Below are 27,646 nucleotides of genomic sequence, written 5' to 3' on the forward strand. Positions count from 1 at the left end.
CTCCCAGCTCCCCCTTTGAGTTTAAATAGAAATTTAGGGTAGAGGGGCATAGGGAAAACGGGTAAGGTAAGGGGGTAAGGGAAAGGTAACTGGAGGGGATGGGTTATTTTGGGGTGTCGAGTCCAGAGGTGGGTAGTAAAGTCTGGTGATGAGGACTCGGGACACCAAGTTGGGACGGCTCCCGGTCCTCTTCATTCGTCGTCTCTTCCACTCGACTGCGTCGTCTGGTGTTGTGGGAGACGCAGTCTGTGGGTCCTGTCGCGTTGGTGGTTCTGCCGCTGGGGCATCTTCTAAGAAGGGCTTCACATATTTCCCCGGAATCCACTTTGGTCCATGAGCTGTTGAGACACAGGCATACCCTCTCCCCCAGGTTATTAGGGGAAAAGGCCCTGTGATGGCTCGGGATTCTGGGTCACGGACAAGGACCGGTGGGCGCTCCTTCAAAAGTGCTCGCGTGCTGTTAGTAAAGTGTCTGATGACGGGCGGGTCTGGCTCCCGGTCGGTGCAATTTAAAAAATTCAGCACATAAAGTGCTTTACAGAGTCTCTCGACCGGAGTCATCGCCAGCGCCGCGTCGTGTTGTTGGTCGAGCAACCTTTTGAGTTCTTTGTGGGAGCGCTCCACTATGGCCTGTCCTGTTGGGTTGTGAGGAATGCCGGTGGTATGTTTGATGCCCCATTGCTGCAAGAACTCCTCAAATTGTCTCGAGGTGAGTCCTGGGCCGTTATCAGTCTTAATTGCCTTCGGGACTCCCAGTGTGGCGAACGCCATATATAGATGTTTTTTGGCGTCCTTCGTCTTCTCCCCCGTGTGGAGAGAGGTGAAGATTGCGCCTGAAAAGGTGCCAATGGAAACGTGGATATATTTGAGGCGGCCAAAAGAGTTGTAGTGTGTGACATCCATCTGCCACAGCTCCAAAGCTCCCAGTCCCCGGGGATTGACCCCTGATGCCACCGGTGGAAGGGCAAGGGACTGACAGCTGGGGCAAGTGGCGAGGATGGCCTTGGCCTGCTCTTTGGATATCTTGAATTGTCTGGCAAGGGCAGGAGCGTTCTGATGAAAGAACGCATGGCTGAGCCTTGCTTGGGCGAAAATGTCTGGGATGGTGTTAGAGAGTGAGTGTACAGAAGAGGTCGTGGCAACAGTGGCCATAGCTAAGTGGTCTGCCCTCCGGTTACCCTCAGCGATGGCTCCTGGCAGGTCTGTGTGCGCCCGAACGTGCATTATGTGATAGGATTGCTCGCGGTGGGAGACCAACCAGATTAATTCCGTGAGCAACCCGAATAATTTCTTGTTTTGAATTTCTTTGAGCATTGCATGTTCTGCTCGCTCTGCTATCCCAGCCACATATGCCGAATCAGTCACCAGATTAAAAGGTTGTTGAAATGTTTTGAATGCTCTCACGACCGCGGCAAGTTCTGCGATCTGGGGGGAACCCTCAACTATTTGGATGTCAGACTCCCACTTCTGACTCTCCGGGTCCTTCCACGTGATCACTGATTTGTGGGATTTTCCCGATCCATCAGTGAACACTGTGAGAGCATCTTTGATCGGTGTTTTACTTTTGTACGATTTTGGGGCCAAACAGAAAGTGTCCTTGAATAGCTTATGCTTCGGATAATGTATGGAAATTTGGCCAGGATAGCTATCTAGAGAAATTTGGAGATTTTCATTTGTTTGCAACAGTGATTCCAATTGCTCCAAATTTAGAGGTACATAGATGCATGCCGGATCGCACCCTGCGAGGGTCCGGAAGCGTTGTCGGCCTTTGATTATGAGTTTGACCATCAATTCTGCGGGTGTGGAGATGGTTTTCGGGGGCTGGTGCGGAAGGAACAGCCACTCGATGATAAGGAGTGGGTCCTTCCGGCCTGCATCCCACTGAAACAGCAACCCATGGAAGTTTGGGCACTTACCCAAGATGGCGAGGGGGATGGGAAGGACCCGGTCCACACGGTGCGCCTGGCGGGATCCGATGGCCTCCGCAACTCTCTCCAGGGCTCGCTTCGCGGCGGGTGTCAGCTCGTGTGGAGAAGCCAGGTCGCCGTCTCCTCGCAGGAGTTCGAAGAGGGGCGCCGGCTCCTCCGTGGTGAGTCCCAGGAGAGGTCGGATCCACGTGATGGTTCTGCAGATCTGCTGCAGATCCCGCAGGGTCCGTGGGTCGTCTTTGATGGTGACAGACTGGGGCGCGACGGTCCTTCCCGTGATCGTGACGCCCAAATACTTCCATGGGGCGGAGAGCTGGATCTTCTCCTCCGCAATCTGGAAACCCGCGTCCTTGATGGCTTTGATGGTTTTGTTGAGTGCTGCGCGGAGGTAGGTGGTCGTCTCCGCGCAGACAAGGACATCGTCCATGTAATGAAGGATGACGGCTTCGGGGAAAAGTCGGCGGATTGGCGATAAAACCTGTGCCACGGATGTTTGGCAGAGCACTGGAGAATTTTTCATTCCCCTGGGGCAAGGTGGTCCATTGATACCTTTTATAAGGTTCCGCCCGACTGATGGATGGTACGGAAAAAGCGAACCTGGGGGCATCTCCTGGATACAAGGGGATGTTAAAAAAGCAGTCCTTGATGTCAATGACTGCGAGCTGCCAATCCCGGGGAAGCATGGAGGGTGAGGGAAGCCCAGGCTGGAGGGGGCCCATGTCCTCGATGACATCATTGACCCTGCGGAGGTCTTGGAGCAGGCGCCACTTGTCTTTGCCTGTTTTTTTAATCACAAAGACAGGAGTGTTCCAAGGGCTGGTGGAGGGTATTAAATGCCCAAGGCGCACCTGCTCTTCTACAAGTTCATTGAGCGCATTTAATTTTTCCTCCACAAGGGGCCACTGATCCACCCACACCGGAACATCGGTCTTCCAATTCAACGGTGGGGAGGTGCGCTCCGCAGTGGCCTACACTAAAAATCCCACGCAGGGCTAGGGATGTCAAGGCGGGCACCCCACTGGGACAATACGTCCCTGCCTAATAACATGATGTTTGATGACACAACAAAGGGCCGAATGGTGGCTATTTGTCCCTCTGGTCCCTCCACACTTACCAGGCGTCGACTGCGCATGGAATTGACAGCTCCGCCCACTCCGGAGATTGTGCCGCAAGGGGGCACCAACTCCCAGTCGCGGGGCCACTTTGACCTGGGAATGATGGTGACATCCGCCCCAGTGTCTGCCATCAGGTTCATCGCCACCGACTTTCCCTGTAAAGAAATGACAGTCCTGATTATCGGTCTTTCTTTGGTAACATTCTGGGTGAGAAAAACGTGAATGTCCTGTTCCGGGTCCCGTCCAGAGAGGTCGTCCGAGTCGAGCAGATAGAGCAAGGCGAAGGGGAGCCCTTTGCCCAGGGTGTAAGGGGGCTCGTGGCAAATGACCGAGAACGTTACCTCGGACCCCGGCGGGACACACACCACTTCAGGGATGATGGAAATCCTGTCTGGTGTGTGCCTTGCGTCGCCGACGATGAGGACGGTCGCTTCGCCTTGGCAGTGAGGGGGCTCCAGGAACCCCGCGGAGACTCTCACCAGGTCCTCATCCTGGAAGGTGACGGTGACGGAGCTTCTGAGGACCTGGCGGCGGCCGGGATCTAGGTTGGCCGTTCTCCGGAGGAGGCGAAGTCCGTCGTCTGTGCTCCGCCAATCCTCCGAAACTGTCCCCTGGGCCATTGGTCCTCCCTGATAGTAGGGAGGGTCGGGCGCTGAGAAGGGCCATTTGATGTTCTCGCGCGGCCCCTCCTCGCGCTCCGCGGCCCGTTTCCCGCCGGCTGGTATGGCGGGAATGAGTTCCTGGGTGGGGGTCTTGGGGAAGGTGCATACGGGTGATGGCAGAATGCATCGGGGGGGCAGGGGCAGTTGGCTTGAATGTGCCCCATTTGGCCACACCCGAAGCAGCGCATGTTGTTTAAGTTCAGCATGGCCTCCCCCACCCCTTTGCTCGCTGCCATGGCAACCGTTACCTCTGTAGATGTGGCCTTCACGCACGCCTCCACCATCTGGGTGATGGTGGGCTCGGGGTCCTGCGGTAACGCTCTTAAGATCTTCTTCATCTCCGCTGAGGCGTTGGTCATTGCCATCTTTCGGAGGAGCTCTTCCCTTGCCGCAGGGTGCTCTATCTGCTTTTCGATCGCCTCTCTGAGGCAGTCCACGAACTTGATGAAAGATTCGTCCGGTCCTTGAAGTATTGGAGAGAAACTTTGGGAGGGAGTTTTGCCATCTGGGATCTTCAACAGCGCGGCACGGCCAGCCTCTCGGATGTCATCGAGGAGCGGTGTCGGAAGGGGGACTTGGTAAGTGGGTGCTGCAGAGGCTCCGGCAAGGCATCAAAAACGCCGGCCCCGCACCCAAGGGTGGTATGAGACCTCCTCCAGCTCCGGCCTGTCCGCAGGCTGCTTGGCCAAACACCATCGGATCAGGTGCTGGAGCTCTGGGGAGAGAAGCCAGAAAGCGCCGGTCACCGGCAGAGTCTCCTGCCCAGCTGCCCCCGTCACCCGCAGGGCCCGGGCCGTGCCAGGCTGGGCTCTAGGCTGTGCCGGACTCCCAACCGGCTCTGCCCCGCGTGGAAGAGCGGCACGGCGGGATGCGGCCGCCTCCTCCGGCCGCCCGTGCCGCGCTGACCCCGTCGAGCTGCGTGAGGGCCGCGCCGGGCTGCGTGCCGCCACCTGCCAAAGCCCTCCGTCTTGAGGCCGGACACCCACCTGGAGAGACCTGCCGCTGGAAGAAGACCTTCCCCAGCACAATGTCAGGGTCGTCCTGGAAGGGGAGGCTGCCGCAGACCATGACGTAAAGCAGCACGCCCAGGGACCAGATGGTGGCCGCGTGGCCGTGGTAGTAACCCAGCCAGATCCACTCGGGCGGGCTGTACGCGTGCGTTCCTAGGGGAGACAGGCGGCGCTGGCTGGGCACAGGCTGCTGCCTTCCAGAGCCTGGCACCAGCCCCCTGGCCGAGGAAGGGGCTGCACCTGCGGCCAAGGCTTCTCCCCGAGGCCACCCGCGTCCCCCAGCCAGCTGCCCAAAAGCAAGGAACCATTCCGCAAGGCCAAGAAGGCCAGCGGAGCAGCCCAGGCCCTTGTGGGCCCGCTGAGCCCCAGGGCCAGGAGCCGCTTTTGCCACCCCCTCTGTCGGCAGGGCCGGCAGCCGGCTCCTGGGGCACGGCATCCGCCCCGTGCCAGAGGGCAGCCGGCTGAAGGCCGCAGCCCGCGGCCCAGGAGGGAACGGGGCCGTGCAGTGCCTGGCACCGGGAGCAGGGCTCAGGCCATGGGCTCACCGGCAAAGCCCGAGAAGGCCCGCTCCTGGAGGAAGGTGCCACAACCGAAGTCGATGAGCTTCAGGTCGCCGCTCTCCGGGTCCACGAGGAGGTTCTCTGGCTTGATGTCCCGGTGCAGGACGCCGCAGGCGGTGCAGTGCCGCACGGCCTCCAGCACCTGGCAGAAAAGCCAGCGCGCCTGCTCCTCGCACAGGCACCCCTGCTCCTGCAGGAACTGCAGGAGATCCTGCGATGCCTGCGGACGCTCCAGGACCAGCACGAAGCTGTCGGGCAGCTCAAACCAGTCGAGGAGCTGGATGATGTTGTGGCAGCCAGAGCCCACCTTCTCCATGAGCGCCACCTCCATGGGCACGCGGGTGCCGTCGGGCTGTGAGGAGGAGAAAATCAGTGCCTCTGGCAGGCTGCTGCTGCTGCTGCTGCTGCTGCTGCTGCTGCTGCTGCCCTGGGGCTGCGCTGCGCCCTGCCCGGGATGCCCCAGTGCCCCCTGCCGCAGCCTCCCAGGCGCTTGCGCTTCCTCCCGCCCGGGGGATGCTCGGGGCTGCCCCTGCCCGGCCCCAGCACCGCTGTTCGGCGTGCCCAGGCCCGCGGGGCCGCGGCTCCGCTCCCTGAGCCCGGCCCGGGATTCTCCCTGCCCGCCACGCCCCGCTCTGTCCCGCTGGCCCCGCTCGCTCACCAGCTCGTCCCACTGCAGGACGCTCTCCCGGGCCACGCGTTTGAGGGCCACCTGCGAGCCATGGGGAGAGGAGGGCTGAGCTCCAGCCCTGCCCCTCCCCGCCGCTGCCCCTCCTCCCACGCCCGGCCGTCGCGGCCACTCACCGGGCTGCCGTCCGAGAGGCGGATGCCCGAGAAGACGGTGCCGAAGCCGCCGCTGCCCAGCTGCGGGCCCAGCAGGTACCGCTCCTGCCGCTGCCTCCTTTGCCCTGCGGCCAAGAGCGAGCCATCAGCCTTGCGCCCAGGACCCGCCCCTCCCGCAAGTGCCGCGAGTGGAGCGGGCCGGGCCCCGCGGGCCGCCGCGCTCTCACCCGCTTCCTGCTGCGCGCCGGGCAGCGGCCACCGCCCTGCAGCCGCCGGGCTGGCGAGCGGCAGAGCCGGGCCGGGGCAGCGCGCACAGGCGGCTGCGGCAGCCCCGGGCCAGCGGGGCAGGGCGGCACCGGCGCTGTCCCCGGCGTCGTGGGCTGGGCTCTGCTCCTGACGACGGCCGGGGCTGCAGCCCGAGGCTTGGCACGGGGGAGACCCAGGAGCGGCTGCAAAGCAGACAGGGCTTTTTCAAGCCGGGCCATCGCAGGCACTGGAAACAGCCAGCGACTAGGCTGCTGTCAGGGGCCCTGGCCTGGCCTGGCCGTGCCCCTCCAGAGCCCCGGGGGAGCCTCAGGCAGCTCCTCAGGAGATCTTACCTGCTACTAGAAAGCTCTTTGCGGCACTCAAGGGCTGTCTCGGGGCAGCTTGCTGCAGATGGAGGAACCTCCGTGGTGTCTGGAGGACCATCTCCACCGCCAGGCTCGGGCTGTGGCCAGCTGGCAGAACCGGCACAGCGTCCTGGCTGTCCTGGCCGCTGTGGGATGACCACTGCTGGCTCCAGGACGCTTGCTGCCCTGCCAGCTGCTCCTGAGCAGGCTCCCCTGCATCGGGCTGGGCTCCCATTTGGACTTGTGGGCTTTCCCCTGCCACGTCAAGGCTCAGGATTGCGCCCACGTTGTTGAAGTCTGTGAGTCCAAGGGAGCTGGGAGACCTGTCCACGGGCTCTGCTCCTTCCGCAGGCTGACAGGTCTCACTGAGCCTCTGTGAGGGATGGCGGCTGTCAGAGATAGCAGAGGCTCTTGGCAGGATGCAGGGCCTCTGACAGCCTGAGTTTCCTGCATGGATGGTGGTGGCTCCCCCCTGCTGTGCCATCCTTGCAGGCCTTGAGGCTCTCCCAGGGCTGGAGAATCTTGCTGGGAGCAGCCTCTGGAAGGGATGGAGGCTTGTGGAGGAGCTGGCTAAGCCACAGCAGGGCAGGTGGCCTCGCTTCAGCAGCTCCTTCAGTTCTTTCCACAAGGCCTGCCACATCCCAGAGTAGAGGGGCGCACGTGTCCCGTTGCCATCCCAGATCTGCAGCATCAGTTCCTGCAGCTCCCGGGCCACTGCCAGGCAGGGGCCGCAGCCGCAGGGGCTGCCCAGGGGGCTGGCGGGAGCACGTGGCCGCTCGCCAGGAGCAGCCCGAGGCCTGGGGAACCTGGGAGCCGCAGGGGCTCCTCGCTTCCTCCGTGAGCCTCTGGGCCAGGCCCCGGGGCGCTTGCTCCACATCGCTCTCCGTGTCTGCCGGCTCCCTTGTTGCCGGTGGCCAAAGGCCCACCAGACAGCCACGGCGGCCAGCAGCAGGAGAAGCGCAGTCACCAGGACGTCACCGTCACCCATGGCTCCGGCAGGTCCCATCGCGACTGCACTGGCAGCTGTGGGTGCTGGCCCGTCTCACACAGCGACAGCGCGCTGATGTCACAGCGATGTCACAGTGCTGCGGCCAGCACAGCCCTGGGACATCACAGCCCTGCCTGACGCCAGCGCTCTGCCCTTTGTGCCATCACAGCCCTGCCTCGGCCCCGCCCTCCGCAGTGCCCCAGGAGGGATAAAGGGGCTCCCTATGGGCACTTGCAAGACCCAGCTCTTTGCCGCTTCCCCGGGAAGAAAATGGATCCTATGCCATTGAAAGCCAGTACATTAGCCCATTCTTCACCCAGCACACCCTGTCTCTATTTGTCTCACAGCTGGACACCTGCACCAGGTGTATTCTGCGAGGGACAGGATCAAAACTCCACTTAAAACCCTGAAATAGAATCTGCATTGCCTTCCCATCGGCCATGAGACCGGGTGACCTTCTGTTAGGGTGTGGGATTCCTTAAAATCAGAGGGTTTTGGGCACGTTGTAAAAGTCAGACCTCAGAGACAGCAGGATGGTGATTTAGAGCTAAGCAGTAGCTATAAGATTGGTCAGCAGAAAAATTATACAAGAAGTAGAAAGAAAGAACAAATAGAACTATGGTCTGTGTATTAACGTCTGGGTAGAATAACTTCCTACGTTGCAGAAAAGTATATCTGGTGAGATATTAGGAAGTTCTAAGCTTAATGATGGAGCTATGTGCATTGTATCTTAAGGCTTACAGGCAAGTATTGTATTTGAAATAAGCAAGCATTGTTTTAACCAAAGGTATGTGTATTTATAGTGATTGGCTAGAACTACTGTCAATATGCTTTTGCTTTGTGTGATTGGTCATAAAGTTTATAAAGTAAGTTGTAACATGAAGTTCTTGGTCTGTTGCTTGGGAATGTGAGCTGCTGGCATCTTCCCATTGTCATAACCATGTAATGAGACTGATGCTAAAAAATAAACAGCTTAAGTCGCATACCACAGCAGTCCTGTCCAGTTTGTGACTTGTATAGAGCCCCTGGCCGGTGATAATATAGCATTCAATATTTTTATACAGCATGACTTCTCATTACCTAATAAAATGATTTGTAGAAATGAATTGGAAAACAGGAAATAAACCAAGAAAAATATTCAAGCTATAAAAGATGTGAGTTTTCTCTCACAGGTCAAGATTTTCTTTGTATTTCAGATGAAAAATATTAGGAAGCTAAATGGTCACCCATTCTTTTCAAAAGTATCTGGATATCCAAGAGATATAAATTTCGGCAGGACTTGTATGTCAGGTATTCCTGAAAACCTTGATTTCACTGCTGCCCGACCTTGATTCAATCCACTTAAATGCAGCTGTATTCCAGGTGCTCAGTGAAATTCTCCATGGAATGCATATTGTTTAGAAATCATCTGCAGAAAAAGCTAGATACATCTGAAGATCTTTTTTTGGGAATGGCATTTCAGTTCTTTGTACAAACACACAGATGGGATTTCTGCTGTCTTCTTCAGGCCACTTCCTCCAGAGACCTCTCTATTAAATCTCTCTAGTTCTACCCTTCTGGTGATCCAAAGTCAGCACTGGCATTGTCCAACTGCATGGAATTACTGCATGCTACAGCCGCGCACTGAGGGCTTCTGTGTGCAGCGTCATGTAAGCCGTCCTAATGTCACCCTGTTGCTATCAACTCAGCTAGCTCAGCTGGCTGACAGTTGGATCTTAAGGGACAAGAATGTGCCCTGATTTTGGAATACAAATGAGGTACTAAGAAGGAGGCTGGAGGATTTCAATATTTCTGCCTCCAGCTTAAGCAACACTAAATCTTGGTCTTTATCTGAGAAATTATGTGAATTAACCCATTTGGCATTCATATGCCAAAAATGCGAGTAAGAACTGTCAAAAATGGAATAAATCCAATCATCACTTTATTAAAAGAATTCACTTGAAGAAGTCAGGGAGAAGGACCAATCATGCAAATGTCCTTCCCTGAGAATCATTCTGTATATTTGCACAGCTCTCTTCTTATATTCCCATCTAATGCATTGGACATGTCTACTTGCGATGAGACAAATTCTTGCAAAGCTTACCAGATAAACCACGTGTTCTATTCAAGCAGCAAAAGATTTCTTTCTGCTTGGATTTGCTACTTATATTTAGACTTAATGGTCTTTTCCAACCCAAGTGATTCCATCATTCTCAAAGTCGCACATGCTACTTGTCCTGCTTTAGGGCAAATCTGGGAGAAGACATCTGAAAGGGGACACCCCCAGAAAGCCAACCCACATGGCCTCTCCCCGCAACCGGTTTGGGAGAAATTTCCTGGGAGAGAAGTGGAAGAAACCTGTTGATTTAACAGGAAAAGCACTCCCCAGCACAAAAAATGAACACTAGCAGATGACAAAGCTCATTTGATGCTCTGAAGAGATGACAAGGTCAGAAAGTCTCTCCTGTGGCTGGTCGCTCTGTTATCAGTCCCTGCGGCACTCGGAAAGGCTGCTGCCCAGAGTAGGTCACCAAGTAAAAGCTCTCACTGCTCCCCGAGTCCCAATCCGGGGCAGGTTCAAACAGGTCCAAGAAAAGGGAAAGGAAAAGCAACTGTCCAGGGAAAACTTCTCTGCCTCAGCAGCTAAACTAACTAAAAAGCAAAGAAGTGCTCTCTTCTGCTCCGTCCGTGCCCAGACAGCACAGTCCAGCGCAGAATGTGGAGGAGTGTTGCTTGTAGAGGAGTGAGTGCAGTCTCTGATAACCAACTCCGTGCTTTGTCTTCTCCTTGCCTTCACTCTCAGAACCAGTCTTGAAGGCACAGAATATAATAGCCAGCATCAACAGAACAGACCGCTGGGGATACAAGCATCAGAAAGTCACCCTGGGACACTGCTCTATTGAGAGATGTCACCAGACTATGCTAAGACCAATTTCCGGAATTACTAAGTCTAATTCTGTAATCACAGTGGAAAGCTGAGGAGGAAACATCGTTCACTTCAGTTACTTTGTGGCATGCCAGTACTTCCTTTCAATCCCAATGTTTTTTGGTTTTAATCCCATGACATCACAGGCATAACTAAACATCTTTGGAGCAGGAAGGAAGATATTATTCTTCTCATGATACTGATGGGTAAGCTGAAATGCAAAGCAGCTTATTCAAAGTGAAGAAGCAATAAAGTCAATTGTAAAACTCACCACAGTTTTGTTTACTCCCCTAAATCCTTACTACCCCAAAAGACAAGGACAGCTGGAAACACCTTGTGGCTACTTAATTTTTTCCTATACCTACATGGTAGAGGAAGGAAAAATGATCCGAAACAATGGTAATCCACAACAAAGCATTCTTGGCCTCACGTTCAGGTCCTGCATAGCAAGCTCTTCACCTGGTAAAGTTATTCCATTGCAACAGTTTGGGGAGTATCTTAGAGGGCTGGGTTTAAACCATTAAACCATCCTGATGATTCAGGAATTCAGTAGCAATGAGAAAGTTTCCAAGAAGATAGTACTGTGCATTGATTTGCATCTATGACAGACATATTTCTACAAGACAGAAGGCTGTACTACATATGGGTGAAGTGGCATCCTGTTGCCACTTTTTTCTGGTTTTCTGTTTCTTTTGAACTGCTTTCTTACCAGATTAATGAGCTGAACTACCTCAAAAAGGAATCAGGTAAGTGCCAGATCTTTCAAAAAAGAAACAAAAAACCACAAACAACTCCCCCCCCCCCCAAAAAAAAAAAAAATCAAATGCAAAATGGCGATCTATAAGTGCATTTGAAAATAAAAGATTTTTCTACTTTTCATAGATACATGGCGTTCTCTAGAATAATATTGCTCCAACGTTTTGTTTTGGCTTTTTAAAATTCTGAATTTTATGGATTCTTTTTGGCCATTTTAGTAATGAGATTTTTTGATATGTTCTTTCAAGCTGAAATTGATTCTAGTAGATAGAAGCACACTGGTAGGTAAAAGTAGACTAGAAAAGAGAACATTCAGATATTCAGACTAGAAAAGACAACATTCACGTCTTCCCATGCAAGCAACTGAAGAAAGCAGGCAGGAGATTGTCAGATAACATGCTATGGGAATTGAAAAGAATCTGTCCTTATTTGAAGCAACTGAGAAACTCACACAAGGAAATACAGGTCAGACAGATGAAAGGGTCACAGATGATGTCAAATCAATACATTTAATGCTTGAATGAAACAAGATTTCTTGAAGTACAATCTTATAGAAGAAAGGTGAATTTGCAGAAGCAATTGAACTGGGTCTGTTTTAACTCAACTGAGGATTCAGGAGGGCGATCTTGATATGAAAAGGATTTCAAAACATACAAATACCAAGCAGATCTGAAAGATGTCCCCCTAGAACAGCCAGACTGGGAGTTGTTCACAGATGGAAGCAGTTTCATGGAGGACGGAATCAGACACGCTGGATATGCGGTAACAACAATCAGTCCAGTGGTAGAGGCAAAAGCATTGCCACCAAATACATCCGCCCAGAAGGCAGAACTGGTTGCTTTAACCAGAGCACTAGAATTAAGTGAAGGGAAAAAGGCGAACATATGGACTGATTCAAAATATGCATTTGGAGTAGTGCATGTTCATGGGGCCCTATGGAAAGAACGGGACCTGTTTTTGTCTCAAGGGACGCACATTAAACACCAAGATGCAGTTCTGCAGCTGACAGGAGCAGTACAAAAACCTGAACAAGGGGCAATTACGCACTGTAAAGCACATCAATCAGGAAACTCCAAAATTTGTGAGGGAAATCGAAAGGCAGATTGGACAGCTCGACAGGCTGCTCAAAAGGTGCAAACAACAATGGCATTGGTCCCTTTAAAACTTAATGTATCTCAATTCCATTTACCTCCACAGCCGAAATATTCAGCAGAAGATGAGAAATTGGGGCATTTACTGAGTGCACAGAAGAATCCAGAAGGCTGGTATGTAACTGCACACGGACAGATAGTGGTACCCCCCTTGGTCATGAGAGAGGTTCTACAAATTAAACATAACGGATGTCATTGGGGTGCAGAGGCATTGGTAAAATTTCTAAACCTTATTTGGTCTCAGTACAAATGTTAACAATGGCAAAATCAATAATGTCAAAGTGTGAGATTTGCTTGAAAAATAACCCAGTGGCTAGACGACAGGCACAACTAGGAAGGGTTCGGGTAGGGATAGAACCAGGAGATTATTGGCAGGTAGATTTTGTAGAATTACCAAGAACTCGAGCATACAAATAATTGTTAGCACGGGCTGATACATTTTCTGGATGGCCAGAAGCCCTTCCCTGTCGCACGACCCAAGCAAAAGAAACAGTTAAGTGGTTACTACAAGAAATCATTCCCAGATTCGGGGTGCCTCTAGGAATATCATCAGATAGGGGACCCCATTTCATAGCCACGGTGGTAAAAGAAGTAAGTAGGTTGCTGGGAATACCTTGCGCCCTCCACACACCATGGAGACCCCAGTCAAGGGGACAGGTGGAGAGGATGAATCAGACACTAAAAAGGCAGATCAGTAAAATATGTCAAGAAGCCAAACTGCAGTGGCCACAGGCTTTACCAATAGCATGGCTGCATCCACATCCTAAATGTAACTGCAGATGTAGAATATGACATCAATCAGTTAAAACAAATAGAGCGTGAAGTACAAGAAGAGCAGAAAGATTTGGCTACGAGCTGGTTAGACAAAGTCTTTAAAGGGTTAGGGTGGAATGTGAGTCCATGGATTAAGTCTACCATTGAGAGTGTAATAATCCTATTAATTGTGTTCCTAGTAATTTGGTTAGTCTACAGTGTCCTAAAAGGAGAAATACGGAAGAGGACATCCTGGAACCGGAAAATAATCAAGGCACTGACACGGGACCCACACCCGTCATCCTCTGATCCTCCAGTCCATGACAACGTTCACCTCAATCCTGGATTTGAAGAACATCATGTATAAACTTAGAAACTAAAGACTGTATCAAGTGAAAGTATTTGCACTTATGATGAAGTGAAAATACTTTCAAAGGGGGGAAAATGATAGTAAAAGGGTTTTAAAATCATGGGGATTAAGGGTTAAAAGGAAAAATAAGCTTAGTAGGCCCTGGAAAAATAAACATCCTAAGCACATGGAGAACTCGTACTTGCTAGAACTGCACTGTGTAGCTAGTACATGATAATTGATATAAGTGCCAGATGTGACGTTTGCTTAGTAATTAAATATAATTACAGTTTAATCAGAAAGAATAATCCTGAGAAACTGTGGTCAGGGACCTAAGAAAGATCACGATAAACTCATGTCAATGTATACCATAGAACAATACAAGTTTAATAATTAATGTGTAAGTTCTATAACGATAGAATATAAGATACGTTCAGCTCGAAAGCCATGTCGGAGTCAGATTTGGGTTTGTACCCCGACTCCCAGAGCTCTTAATAAAAGCACCTGCATCTAATCATATCCCGCGACTATGTGTGTTTCCGAACGCTAACAGCAGGAGACTTCGACCTAGCCAGAAGCTCGGTGAGAGGTGCTGGAGCACAGAGGGAGCAAAGCCTTTGGACAGGTGTGCCAGCTCCCTCAGAGCTGCTGTTGTCAGCGAACATGCTCCTCCTTGAGGATGCAGATGGCCAGGAAATGCCCAGAATTAAAAAAGGGAATCCAGCTCCCTTGCAGAAGATTTTCCCAGAGGCAAGTGTCCCAGCATCAAGTGTCCTGGAGCTGTCAGTTCCCAGTCCGTGTTTCCCAGGATGCTGTGGCGGTGCCAGAGAGGAAGATGCTCAGCACAGTGCAAGAGAAGATCCTCCAGCTGCAAAGGCAAATGTTCCCACCTCCAGAGAATTGTCTGCCATCAGCAGTGCAGGAGCAGAAAGTGGAAGATCTTGAGACTTGGCATATATCTGGCAAGGGCCTCAATCCCTCCCAGTGCCTCAGGGAGAGCTGCCGGACTGCAGAGGGAGGAAGCCCTTTGGAAAGGTGTGCCTGCTCCCTCAGAGCTGTGCGTATCAGCAGGACCTGCTCATCCCCGAAGATGCAGCTGTCCAGGAAATGCCCGGAAGTACAAAGGGGGGCGCAGCCCTCTTCAAGATGTTCCTAGAGGCATAGGCCCCAGCAGTGTCTTGGTGCCACCAGTTGTCAGCCCATGGCTTCCACAGAGCTGTGACTGTTCCAGTGGGGAACACCCCATGCTTGGCAGCAGAGGTGATCCATGTGAAACCAAGGAAGTTCCTTCTATCAAGGGAGCTCCATGGAGATGGCCTCCGCCTTCCAGGAATTTGTTTAAGGAAGGAGGTCAGATCTTCTTAGGAATATTGGTGTTAAATAAATCAGGATTTTCCCAGAGAACGGTCTGTGTGTTCCCACTCTTCTGGGTTTGACTGGTAAAGCCAGGGAATCTCAGAAAAACGGAAAGCTGGACAAGACAAGCGCAGGTTCAAACCAATGTGGTTAATCAAGTGTTCTCCGTTTATTCAAGATAAGGTGGTAGTTTATATAAGCTTCCACATAGTTTACAAAAACAAAAACACTCTGATTGGTAGGCTAACATTGTTTACCTTTTCCTTAAAACGGCCTACACTTTACACTATAAAACCTATACTAATTCACACCCAAACAACCTAGTGGTCCCCCTCACACCTTAAGACATTTTCTATCTGCGCCACAAGCTCTGAATTTCTAACTGCGTCAGAGGCTTGAAGGCCCCACCAGGCCTCAATCTGAGGCCTAGACTGGAGTAGCTCAAATTTCACAATTCATGTCCTCTTTCTCTCAAAAATGCTGAAACAGACTGGTATTCCTTTCTTCCCAGAAACTGGCACAGTGCTGGGTTTGGATGCTGGATGGGAATGCTGTGGATCACAGGTGGAGAGTTTGGTTGTTGCTAAGCACAGCTTGTCCACCTCAAGGACTCTGCAGGGTCCCAGAAGCCACTCCATGTCCCACGCTCTGCCCGCGAGGAGGTGACAGAGAGCCTGGAGGGAGCATGTCCAGACAGCCAAGCCGGACTGCGCAGAGGGATGTTCCAGAGCACAGCGTGTCCTGCTGAGTCTGACAGCTGAGGAAGCTGGTCAGGAGAGGCTTATCACTGGTGGCATTGATGGGGCATGAGGCAGAGGGTGCTGAGCACTTTTGTTGGGCATTACTGCTCAATCCTGGGCTTTGATCCTCTGGCTCATTTCTCCCCAGCTTCTTCCTCCTTCTTGTTTGTATTCAGCTTCCTGGTTTTCTTCTCCTCCTTCTCCAGGTCTTCTTCTCAGTCTTTCTTATCTTTTTTTCCTTTGTTTGTTTTTAATTCTCTTTTTTCCCTTTTTCTTTCTTTAGCTTTTTTTCCCCTTTTTTTCCTGCCCCACTGCTGGAGGCTGAGCTCACCAGAGTATGTCTATGCGTCCTAGAGCCCCTTTTGGCATCTGTATATCCCTGAACATCTCCATCGGATGCTGCCTTCCCCTGGGAAGGTCCTTGTCTATAACAATGTGTGAAATGAAACTATAGAGATGATTTGAAAAAGGGATATTTTAATGAAAGCGTTGCCCTTATAGTTCTCATAGAGACCCCCAAAAAACCAGTTTTCTTTCAGATTCTCATGGCATTATTCAGTAAATTATATTAAATACATACACCCTAATAAATGAGCCTAGGGCGAAGCATTAATTTAGGCTACGGTGGTTATTCTACGGTAACTTCTCCTGTGCGCAGTCATCCAAGCCTCTGATTCTGGCAAAAGACTGACAGTCCAGAAGAAAGCACTCATCTTCCAACGGGAGACTTCCCACTCAGAGAAGTCTTCCCAGAAGTATTATTTCAGGTCATGTTTTCTCCAGACAAGCAGTGCTTTGTTATTTCTATTGGCTTTCCCCCCCTCCACGCAGCCCCCCGAATGAATCCGACTAGCTCAGAGATGTGGGGCTGTGAGGGGAGGAAATAGCAGGGGAGAGGGAAAGGTAATCAGAAGAGGCTCCTTACCCCAGGGTGTTGGAACAGCTCTATTCTGTGGTGTCCATGGAGAGCGGGGCAAAAGAGAGAAAGAGCAGGAAGTTTCAGGGGTCTATATAGGTTTTGGACAGGGTGGGCACTCCTGGCTCCCCGCCAACCCCATTGGGGCAGGAAGGAGGATCCAGGGGTTATCATGATCAGAGCCACAGAGGCCCTAGGAAAGGGGGGACAAAAGGGTGTCCAGGAGCTCACCGTAACACCTCCCCCTTATTTGTTAAACAAGGTTACAGGAATTCACTGGGCTCAATTCAACCCCGAATATGGGTTTCCCACCACCCCATGTTGGTGGCGTGGTCAGGCCTCCTCAGGTTAGCCAACTCTATGTGGTTGACCTCTGAGGTAGAAGGTATGAGACCCTTGATAGCTTTGAAAATCAAGTGACGCAGGATCCCGAACGCTAGGGTTACAAAGAACAGAATAACGAAGACTAACAAAATTGATCTAACTACAGATGTCCACCACCCCGTGAATCCCCATCCCTTGAACATTCTCTTCAGCATTTGCTGGATGACAACTTGCATGGGGTTCATCACCGGGTTGAGTGGGAGGTAGGTTTTCTCTAAAAGGGAAGAACAAACATTTTAAGAACATGTTAAAGCTTCTGTTTCTGCCGGAAGGAATTCCTGCCTAGGAACTTTCTTCTTCTCCCATCCGGCGGCGTCTTCTTTTTGAAGCATCAGCTACTTGCTTCTTGTCCCCTTCTGCTTGACCTGGATTCTTGGGGACAAAAGGTTTCACCCACTTCTGGGGAATCCACCGAGGGCCTGAGGGAGTAGCTACACACGCATAGCCACGACCCCAGGTCACAAGTTCATAGGGACCCTTGGTTTCCCAAGTTTCTGGATCCCTAATCAAGACCGGTGGATGCTGAGACAATTTAAACTGCTTGCCACTGTTAAAGTGACGTACAACCGGTGGACTCATATTTTCGAATGAACAATTCAGAAAATTGATAGTAAACATAGCTTTACAGAGCTTCTCTCGTGGAGACATCCACGGAGCTGAGCTGTTTTGTTTTTTCAATACCTGCTTGAGCGTCTGGTGTGCACGCTCGACTACAGCTTGACCTGTGGGGGAGTGGGCAATGCCAGTCTTATGTTCCACTCCCCACTGCTGGAGAAATTCTAGGAATTCCTTAGATACATACGCTGGGCCATTATCTGTTTTGATCGTTTTTGGCACCCCCAATACTGAAAATGCTTGTACTAGGTGTTGTTTGACATGTGCAGCCTTTTGTCCTATATGGGCAGAGGCATACACTGCACCTGAGAATGTGTCCACGCTTACATGAACGCATTCAAGGCGACCAAAACTCTGAATGTGTGTGATGTCTGTCTGCCATACCTCACAGCTGCTAAGGCCTCTGGGGTTTACCCCCATGCCCAGCGTTGGCACCGCCTGGAGCTGGCAATTAGGACAGTTGGTCACAATGGCTCGGGCCTGACTCCGTGTAAGCTGGAACTGCCGAATCAAACCTGGTACATTTTGGTGGTAATGTTCGTGACTCAGCTTTGCCTGTTGGAAAACATCAGGGAGACTTGCCTTTTCAACTGGTGCAGCGAAGGAGTCTGCTTTTCGGTTCCCCTCTGCAATCTCACCTGGCAAATCAGTGTGTGACCTCACATGCATCACAAAGAATGGATGTTCTCGGTGCGAGATTAAATAAATTAGCCTTGAGAGTAACCTGAAGAGATGTTCATTTTCTATTTCTCTGAGCACAGCCTGCTCCGCCCTGGACACTATACCTGCCACATAGGCAGAGTCTGTCACCAAGTTGAACGGCTCGGAAAACCTCTCAAAAGCTCTCACCACTGCAGCCAGTTCAGCCACCTGGGGGGATCCCTCCACAAGCTCAACATCAGCTTCCCAATGCTGAGTCTGTGGATTTCTCCAAGTCATCACCGACTTGTGGGAAGCCCCAGAGGCATCAGTGAACACTGTGAGAGCTCTGAGTGCTCTCCGGCTCCTTTTCTCTTGAGGAATCAGGTGGAATTCCTCATTGAACAACTTGTGAGACGGGGCATGGACTGATATTTGTCCCCTATAGCTGTCCAGAGATAGCTGGAGACTGGCACTGCTCTGGAGCAAATGCTCAAACATCCCTTTAGTCAGTCTCTCAGGAGAGTTCCTTCCCTCCTCAGAAAGCCTGACTGGAAGGTGAATACATGCAAAGTCACACCCTGCTAATTCACACAGCCTCACCCTGGCCTTCTGAATCAGCTTTGCTATCAGCTCTTGTGGCCTAGTGATGGTTTTGGATCTTTGGAACGATAGGAAAACCCATTCTATGATTAAGAGTGGGTCCTTCTGCCCCTTGATCCATTGGAAAATCAACCCATGCAGGTGTGGGAGCTTTCCTAGAACAATGAACTGGAAAGGCAGATTTGGGTCACACCTGTGTGCCTGCCTTTCTGACAAGGCCTTCTGTACCTTTTCGATTGCTGTCTTTGCCTCTGGAGTCAGTTCCCTGGGGGAGGTCAGCTCCCTCTCCCCCTTCAATAAATTGAAAAGAGGTTCCAGGTCCTCGTTTGTGAGGCCTAGCCAGGGCCTTACCCAATTTAAAGACCCACACAGCGAGTGGAGGTCTGCTAGTGTTCTGGGGTTGCAATTTATCTCCAATTTCTGTGGGACAATAGTCCTTGCAGAGATTTCCAGGCCCAGGTATCTCCAAGGTGGCATTCTTTGAACTTTGTCTTCCTGCAATTTGAATCCAGCAGAGGTTAAAACTTTAACCACTAGGTCAAGTGTATATTGGAGTATAGAGTCATTGGGAGCACACACAAGCACATCATCCATACAGTGTAGGATGATGGCATCCTTTCTCTCTGCGCGTACTGGAGACAGTAGTGCTGCTACATACTATTGGCATATGAAAGGGCTGGATTTTAGACCTTGGGGCAAAACTTTCCAGTGGTAGCGTTTCATCGGTGCTTCTCTATTGACCGTGGGAACAGAGAATGCAAACCTCGGGGCATCTTCAGGGTGCAATGGAATTTGGAAGAAGCAGTCCTTTATATCTAACACAGCCAATTTCCAGTCCTGGGGAAGCATAGCTGGGCTCGGCATCCCCGGTTGGAGAGGTCCCATGTCATCCACAATTTTGTTTATCTCTCTGAGATCATGGAGCAATCTCCACTTGTCCTTCCCAGGCTTCTTTATTACAAAGACTGGGAAATTCCAAGGGCTGTCTGTCTCTTGCAGGTGTCCTTGGGCTACCTGCTCCTCCACAAGTTTTTCAAGCGCCTCGAGTTTTTCTCTACTCAAAGGCCACTGTGCTACCCACTTTGGGGTGTTATCCAACCACTTTAACTTGTGGGCATGGCGCTCCACAGTGGCTACTCCCGTAAATCCTGGGGTGTCTTAGGAATGATTAATTGGACTCCCCACTGGGACATGGTGTCTCTCCCCCACAGAGGAGCCTTATAGTCTGCCACAAACGGGCGAACACTTGCTGATTTCCCGTCAGGTCCCTCAATTTGCACTACATTTTTAGAAATTTTTGCCAATGTAGTTCCTCCTATACCCTGAAGTTTGCCTGCCACAGGTTGCAATTCCCAGTGTGATGGCCACATGGTTTTGGGTATCACCGTGATGTCTGCACCTGTGTCCAGAACACCTTCCACCTGAAGATGCTCTGACCCATGTGCTAGGTTGCATGTCATGGAGGGTTTGTCCTCTCCTACCACTTCCGCCCAGTAGACTTCTGGAGATTTTCCTTCTACTGTGATTTCCACTGGGATGGGAATGGCTTGTGCCAGAAGTTGCCCCTTTTCTAAATAGAATGGAGGGTGCAAGCAACGTGCCAACAGCATAAGGCTGGATATTTTTCCCTTAGTAGTCATGGAAACTATTTCGATCTCAGGAGGTGTGTATGCTGTGTCCCCAATAACAAAATACTCACTGTCCAGTTCCATATCGTACGCCTGCAGGTCCTGAGGGTTTTTTGATAGGTCCACCACAATGACTTTCCAATCAGTGTTTCTGAAATGAAATCCTTTGGCAGTCACTAAGCGTGGCCGGCCCAGTGGCTGCCAAACCTTGTTAGTAATACATTTTACATTCTTATTTTTCTCTCTCCCCCCATCATAGTATCCACCCTCCCCCTTATTTGTTAAGAGAGAGGTATCATCACATTTGTGTCCCACTATATTTATATCTTTGCGCGTAGCAGTGGGCACGCGCTGTGCATGTAGTTTTTTTGTTTGTTGATCTGTCTCTGGTTCTGGTTCTGAGGACAGTTCCTGGCAAAGTGTCCTGGTTTCTTGCAACGCAGGCAGATGATTTGCTGCAGCTGTTGTGATGATCTGGGTGGCTTCCTTGGGCTTGATGCAGCAGTGGCAACAGGCTGTAATCCTGCTGGTGCTCTATGACTGACAGGACTATCAAGCAGCTCTGCTTTCTTAGCGCAGGCCTCGATCATCTGGCCAAGAGTAGGTGCTGGATCAAGAGGAAGGCTGAGAAGAATCCTACGACAGGTCTCGTTGGCATTCCTCTGGGCCATTTCTTTAATCAACTCTGTTTGCACACTGGTGTGTTGCACCTGTTTTTCGACTTGGCTTCTCAAACGATCCACAAACTGCAAAAAACTCTCAGAAGGAAACTGTTTGATATTAATATAACTGCATTCAACCTTAGTGCTTGGTAATTGATACAGTGTCTTTTCTGCAGCAGTACAGATTTTTTCTAAAACTGATCTAGATAACAGTCTGGTTTGTTTTTCTGGACATTGTATGTCTCCTGTGCCACACAAATGGTGTATTGTAAGGGGCTGGCCATCCATGTCGGTGGCATCACTGGGTGTACGCTGTATTTCTTGCAACACTGTTTCCAAAGCCAATTTCCACTTACTTTCCCATATCTCATATTCAGAGGATGTTAGTAAACATTTAAACAAATCAGTTATATCTTTTGGCACCATTTCATTTGAATTGAAGGTTGCCCTCATCATACCCTTAAAAATCTCACTTGATCTCCCAAATTCTCTCTGAACCTTACAGATTTCTGTTTTGTCCCTGTATGGGAGAGGTTGGTATGTTCTTGTACCATTCCTTCTCCCTAAATAAACCACTGGAGTTACCGATGGTATTGATTTCTCGATAGGGGCAGGCTTGTGTTCGTCCCGCGCACCCCCCACCTCGGTGAGGGGCAGCTCGGCCCCCCCCTCTCGGGCTGTCTGCTCCGCGGTGCAGACTCGGGCCCCGCCCCGGCTCTGAGCTGCGGGGCTGCTGTGCCGTGTCCCCGTCCTGCTCTGAGCTGCGGGGCTGCTGTGCCGTGTCCCCGCCCCGGCTCTGAGCCGCGGGGCTGCTGTGCCGTGTCCCCGTCCTGCCGTCCTCGGCGCTGCGGCTCGGAGGAGTGCAGGGGCCGGCCCCGCCCCTGTTCCCGGGGCAGCCCGGGGGCTGGCACTGATAAGGGGTTGCTATGGGAGATAAGCAGGCGTCGGAGGAGGGGAGGGAGGAGGGGGTGGGGGCGGAGGGGGTGGCGGAGGGCGGGGGAAGCAAAGGAATGCGAGTGGGAGGGGGAGTGGGGGGTGGAGCGGCCGGTGCCGCTGGAAGCACATGGCCGCCGCCATGATCTGGCCGCGTGTGCCTCTCAGATGCCGTTAAGACACACTCCGGGCTGTATCTCTCCGAAAAACAAGGTGTTATAGGGAGATAAGGGGTGGGTGAGGGGTTTTCAGGGCTGGGGTATTGAGGGGGTGGGCAGGAAGGGGAAAAGGGGGTGTTAGAACTGTGGATCTGCGTTTGCATGCTCTTTTCTGCTTCTAAAATATTTTTCCGTGCTTGTAAAAATATCGGAATAAATCGAGAAACTTTACGTTCACCATTTTCGACTTTTAAAGTTAATATCTGTCCAATTTGAGTCCAAAAAGCAAGCGAATTCAGGTCTTGCACAGTAAAATTTGGTATTTCTGTCTGTAGCCAGCACACAAAACGCAGGAGGAGCTTTTTAGGGAATGATACATTGTTTAAGTTATTGCTAAGATGTGTTAGTATACTCTTCTGCTGCAGTGAAATGTTAGTACCCATGATTTTTAATTGTTTCACTGGTCTAGTCTCCACCAGAGCTAATAACACAGCACGAAAGATTCGAATTTCCCGCCGTGGAAAACCCGAGCGGGGGGGGCACAGGTGGAGGGGCGCTCGTCCCGCCGCTGCCGGGGCGGCTTTAGCCCGCTCCTCCCGTGTCTGTTCCCCGCTGGAACGTGGGTATGCGCAGCCCACCGGTTCCTGCTTACTCGCAGTAGGGTCCTGGCTCACCGTCCCGCAAGCAGCCCCCCCAGTCACTTATGGAAACCCTCCCAGCCAGGCGCGGTCCCGGGTGCCGCGTCGGAGAATTTACCAAGCCTGTGACTGCGGGATTCATCTGTGAAACCCTCTCTGGGGGTTCCCTCTCCAGTCGGCTCTTCCTGGGTACTCAGGCAGAGGTCCCCGACTGTGCCCCGTGACTCAAAGCTGTTAAAGGCAGCTAAAGTACCAGGGCAGTTGACTGTCCCAAGAGCTTTCGACTCCCACCGAAATAGGGGGTCCAGCTTCTTCGTGGGCTCAGAGCAGCACACGTTGGGGCGCCAACTGTTATTTCTATTGGTTTTCCCCCCCTCCACGCAGCCCCCCGAATCAATCCGACTAGCTCAGAGATATGGGGCTATGAGGGGAGGAAATAGCAGGGGAGAGGGAAAGGTATACAGAAGAGGCTCCTTACCCCAGGGTGTTGGAACAGCTCTCTTTATTCTGTGGTGTCCATGGAGAGCGGGGCAAAAGAGAGAAAGAGCAGGAAGTTTCAGGGGTCTATATAGGTTTTGGACAGGGTGGGCACTCCTGGCTCCCCGCCAACCCCATTGGGGCAGGAAGGAGGATCCAGGGGTTATCATGATCAGAGCCACAGAGGCCCTAGGAAAGGGGGGACAAAAGGGTGTCCAGGAGCTCACCGTAACAGTGCTTTGTTCTCTGGATCTCAGAAAATGCTACCACAGCTGGAAATACCCACAGATTTGCAGTTAGGGCTTGCAAGCAGCACTACCTGATGGCCCAGTGCAGGGGCGTAGAATTCAAATCCCCACCCAGCTGATCCACTACCGCACCTTTGGAAATGTAGTATCTGGGTAACAACAACACAATCAGGCAATAACACAATATAATAACACAAAAAAATAGCACAAGATTATTCTAAAGATAACACAGCTAAAGGAGTAAATGACTCTTAATAAAAATTTCACGTTACCGCTTGCAATTAGTCCTTGTACAGAGGACTCAATGGCTCTGGGCCATCATGTGGTCACCAACATCCCCATCGGGGCTGTGGGGACACAGGGACCTCCAGCTCCTGGGGAGGAAATGTGCCATGGCCCTTGGACAATCGGCAATCACCACTCACAGGTCACAGGAAAGGGGATAATTACCACTCCCAACTCAGGCTGCAGACGATGGCTGACACACAGAGCTCTCGCCATCCCGTCACAGTGGGGTCTTGGCTGGAAGGATCACGGCTCAAGTCAGGTCTTCAGGTACACACTGGGAGAGCCATTCAGGGCACATGAGCACCAGCAGCCCGCATAAAAGGGAAGAAAACTGAAAGAGCGGGCACATTTCTGAAAATAAACCCCCACATTTATTTCCCAAACCCTGTTTTGGGAGGGGTCAGGGCAGTAGGCAGAAGGTGGCACGGTTTTAGTAGATGGCACCTGCCCACAGGCAGGCAGTTGGGTGCTTTCCTGTGACTGGTTGCTGCACTTTCCATTACCATTGGTTGTTTTTAAGGCAGCAGAAGATATGTTTGGGGGGTAAAATGAGACCAGCACCGTGGGAATGACTCCGGCATCTCAACATTTCCCGTGGGCTCCCATTTCATAGGAAGAAAAAAAAAAAAGAGTTCAGCAGGGCTCAAGCTGAAATGATATTTTGTAGCTTATGGCTCTCCTCAGAGCTCTGGTAAGAGAGGAACGTCTCTGTCCCTGAAACCAAATAACCCTTGGAATGCACACATGGACCTGTGCCTTGCTTCAAGAGACACCAAGAAGCCCTGCCACTTTGAAAGGGCAGCTGTTGTTTCACTGCTGCATTTCTTGGCTCGGCAAAGCCCCTCCTACCCGCACTAGGGCCTGAGCTTGAAGATCTAAAGTACCACCCCGGAGGACAGGCATGGAAAGCTTGAGAAAGGCTGAAGGCAGCACTCTGATTCCCCCTTTAGCCAGACGTTTCTTTAGCTGAAGTTGCTGACAAGGACCAGCCTTGACACACCACAATGGGTTGGTTGTTTTATTTCTCAGGTCCTCAGTCCTGTGTGGTGAAGCGTTCCCGGGTCTCCCAGACCGCTCCGGATAGCTGCAGGTCCGGGACCTCGGGAAACGCTTGATGGTAGTAAAGAGATGAGTCTTCCACCGGGCGAGAGTCTCTCAGGAGGCTTTTATTCTGAGGGCTTCGGTGAGGGAAGGCGAGGGTGGTGAAGGGACACAGCCACTCAGAGGGCGAGCCAGCTCTGAGAGCCCCGAACCAGGGGCGGGGCAGGGTTTATAACAGTTACAGGGAAGGAGGGTCAGGGTACGGAGCATCCAACCGGGTGAGGGTATGAGGGCGGAGTCAAGCAGGAGTGACACGGCAACGGCCAACTGGGACAGAGGGAAGGAGTGGTTTTGGGGGAGGAACCAATGGGGGTACAAAGAACCGAGAACTTTCTAGAACAGAGGGAAGGGGTACAAAATGATTGGCATAAACTGGGGGAAGGGATAACAGATAACGGACAACTCGGGAGGCGGGAAAACTACACATCTGTGGCCTCCCATGGCAAAGCAGGGAGGTCACCAACCACACCCCCTCCCACATCTCCCCCGTCTTTATTAACTAAAAAAACAGACCCGAATGTCTTAACTAAATATTGTTTAAAAATTGCTAAAGCAACGAAAATAAGAAAGATGATAACTAAAATCCAAATGAGTCCTTTGACAATGGGGGCCGCCCATCCGGGGATGCCCCACTGCGAGAATGTCTTGTCCACGGGGTCAGCAGCCGAGGGGTTTCCAGTCTTTAGCTCTTTCACTTGCTCACGGATTTGCTCGATGTGGGCCTGGATGGATGTGCTGCGAGATGATAGGTTGAAACAGCACAACCCCTCAAAGTCCTCGCAGCTGTGGCCATGGGCTAAGAGCAAAAAGTCTATGGCAGCCTGATTGTGTAGGGTTGCATGCCTGGTGGTCTGTTCGTCCGCCAAAAGGTCTGAGAGGGCGGCAGACGTAGCGTTGGCGTTCTTGTTAACCCAACACTCCAGGTGTGAAAGCTCACCAAGGGCTTTTGCTGCTGCATACCACGGAAGGAAGATGGATGCAGCGATTCTCTTTGTTTTGCCCCAATTATAAAGCTCCGAATCACAATTTGAGTCAAATTGATTGTAAGATCGTTTTTTTGCGTGCCAATTGTTTTTCCTTCCTCCATTCTAAAATTTGGGTTTTATTTGGAGTGAGGGTAGCAAGCTTGCCAAGGCTACATGGTCCTCCCTGGAGCCGAGATGGAATGCCTGACCACACTCTGTCCCCACAGATAAGAAACATCCCCTTGGGCAACACCTTAGGACGCGTGGACGAGACCGAAATGACCTGGCTGGTGTAATTGCACCAGGTCTGACTGTGGTATTTTTTGCTCAATGGTGTCACATCCTTCCTGTATGTGTTCTTGGCCAAGTCAATTCCATGCCAATTCTGACTTGGCCTCCTGTAATAAAATTTGACACAGTATTCTGCGTGAGAGGACCCCAAGAAGTCCAATTCTTGGGGTTCCTCTTTGCTGTTCGACAGAATTTTGGTCCACTTGTCCCAAGTGTCAACCGGGTTAGGTCTCTTACCCGTGGTTCGGAGTAGGTCTGAGTTGTAAACTGGCCAATCGTCGGCGACCAGGGGAACCCCCACCAGGCATGTGGACAACGGGTTGTCCACACTGCCCATGGCCAAACACAGATTGTCCTGCTGCAAGGACTTGGCGAGCGTGACCCACACGTTCTCCTTCGGCTGCTGAACAATCCAGCCGTCCGCCGCTTGCAGCCACAAGATGACGAATGCCACGGCGACGGCCAGCTGGGCGCAGTGGGGCGATTTCTGGTGTTTCTCCCGGGTAGTTGTCACTTGGGCAGCCATCCTCATTCTATTAAAATAAAAGGAACTGTAAATAACAAAGGATTTGGTTCCCTCCCCTCCCAGCTCCCCCTTTGAGTTTAAATAGAAATTTAGGGTAGAGGGGCATAGGGAAAACGGGTAAGGTAAGGGGGTAAGGGAAAGGTAACTGGAGGGGATGGGTTATTTTGGGGTGTCGAGTCCAGAGGTGGGTAGTAAAGTCTGGTGATGAGGACTCGGGACACCAAGTTGGGACGGCTCCCGGTCCTCTTCATTCGTCGTCTCTTCCACGCGACTGCGTCGTCTGGTGTTGTGGGAGACGCAGTCTGTGGGTCCTGTCGCGTTGGTGGTTCTGCCGCTGGGGCATCTTCTAAGAAGGGCTTCACATATTTCCCCGGAATCCACTTTGGTCCATGAGCTGTTGAGACACAGGCATACCCTCTCCCCCAGGTTATTAGGGGAAAAGGCCCTGTGATGGCTCGGGATTCCGGGTCACGGACAAGGACCGGTGGGCGCTCCTTCAAAAGTGCTCGCGTGCTGTTAGTAAAGTGTCTGATGACGGGCGGGTCTGGCTCCCGGTCGGTGCAATTTAAAAAATTCAGCACATAAAGTGCTTTACAGAGTCTCTCGACCGGAGTCATCGCCAGCGCCGCGTCGTGTTGTTGGTCGAGCAACCTTTTGAGTTCTTTGTGGGAGCGCTCCACTATGGCCTGTCCTGTTGGGTTGTGAGGAATGCCGGTGGTATGTTTGATGCCCCATTGCTGCAAGAACTCCTCAAATTGTCTCGAGGTGAGGCCCGGGCCGTTATCAGTCTTAATTGCCTTCGGGACTCCCAGTGTGGCGAACGCCATATATAGATGTTTTTTGGCGTCCTTCGTCTTCTCCCCCGTGTGGAGAGAGGTGAAGATTGCGCCTGAAAAGGTGCCAATGGAAA

General features: G+C 51.8%; 1 protein-coding gene across 1 annotated transcript; it reads right to left on the reverse strand.

Moving 5' to 3' along the window:
* Positions 1–4,316: 4,316 nt before the first annotated feature.
* On the reverse strand, positions 4,317–26,547 carry LOC121470034 (serine/threonine-protein kinase pim-1-like). Its single transcript, XM_041716432.2, has 6 exons — positions 26,448–26,547; positions 6,077–6,504; positions 5,934–5,984; positions 5,261–5,627; positions 4,692–4,868; positions 4,317–4,420 (listed from the first exon to the last, which is right to left on the reverse strand). Exons 1-6 carry the CDS (start codon positions 26,545–26,547, stop codon positions 4,317–4,319), a joined length of 1,227 nt encoding a protein of 408 aa, XP_041572366.2.
* Between the last annotated feature and the right edge of the window lie 1,099 nt (positions 26,548–27,646).

Source organism: Taeniopygia guttata, chromosome 5 (genome assembly GCF_048771995.1).
Source record: "Taeniopygia guttata chromosome 5, bTaeGut7.mat, whole genome shotgun sequence".
Classification (NCBI taxonomy): domain Eukaryota; kingdom Metazoa; phylum Chordata; class Aves; order Passeriformes; family Estrildidae; genus Taeniopygia; species Taeniopygia guttata.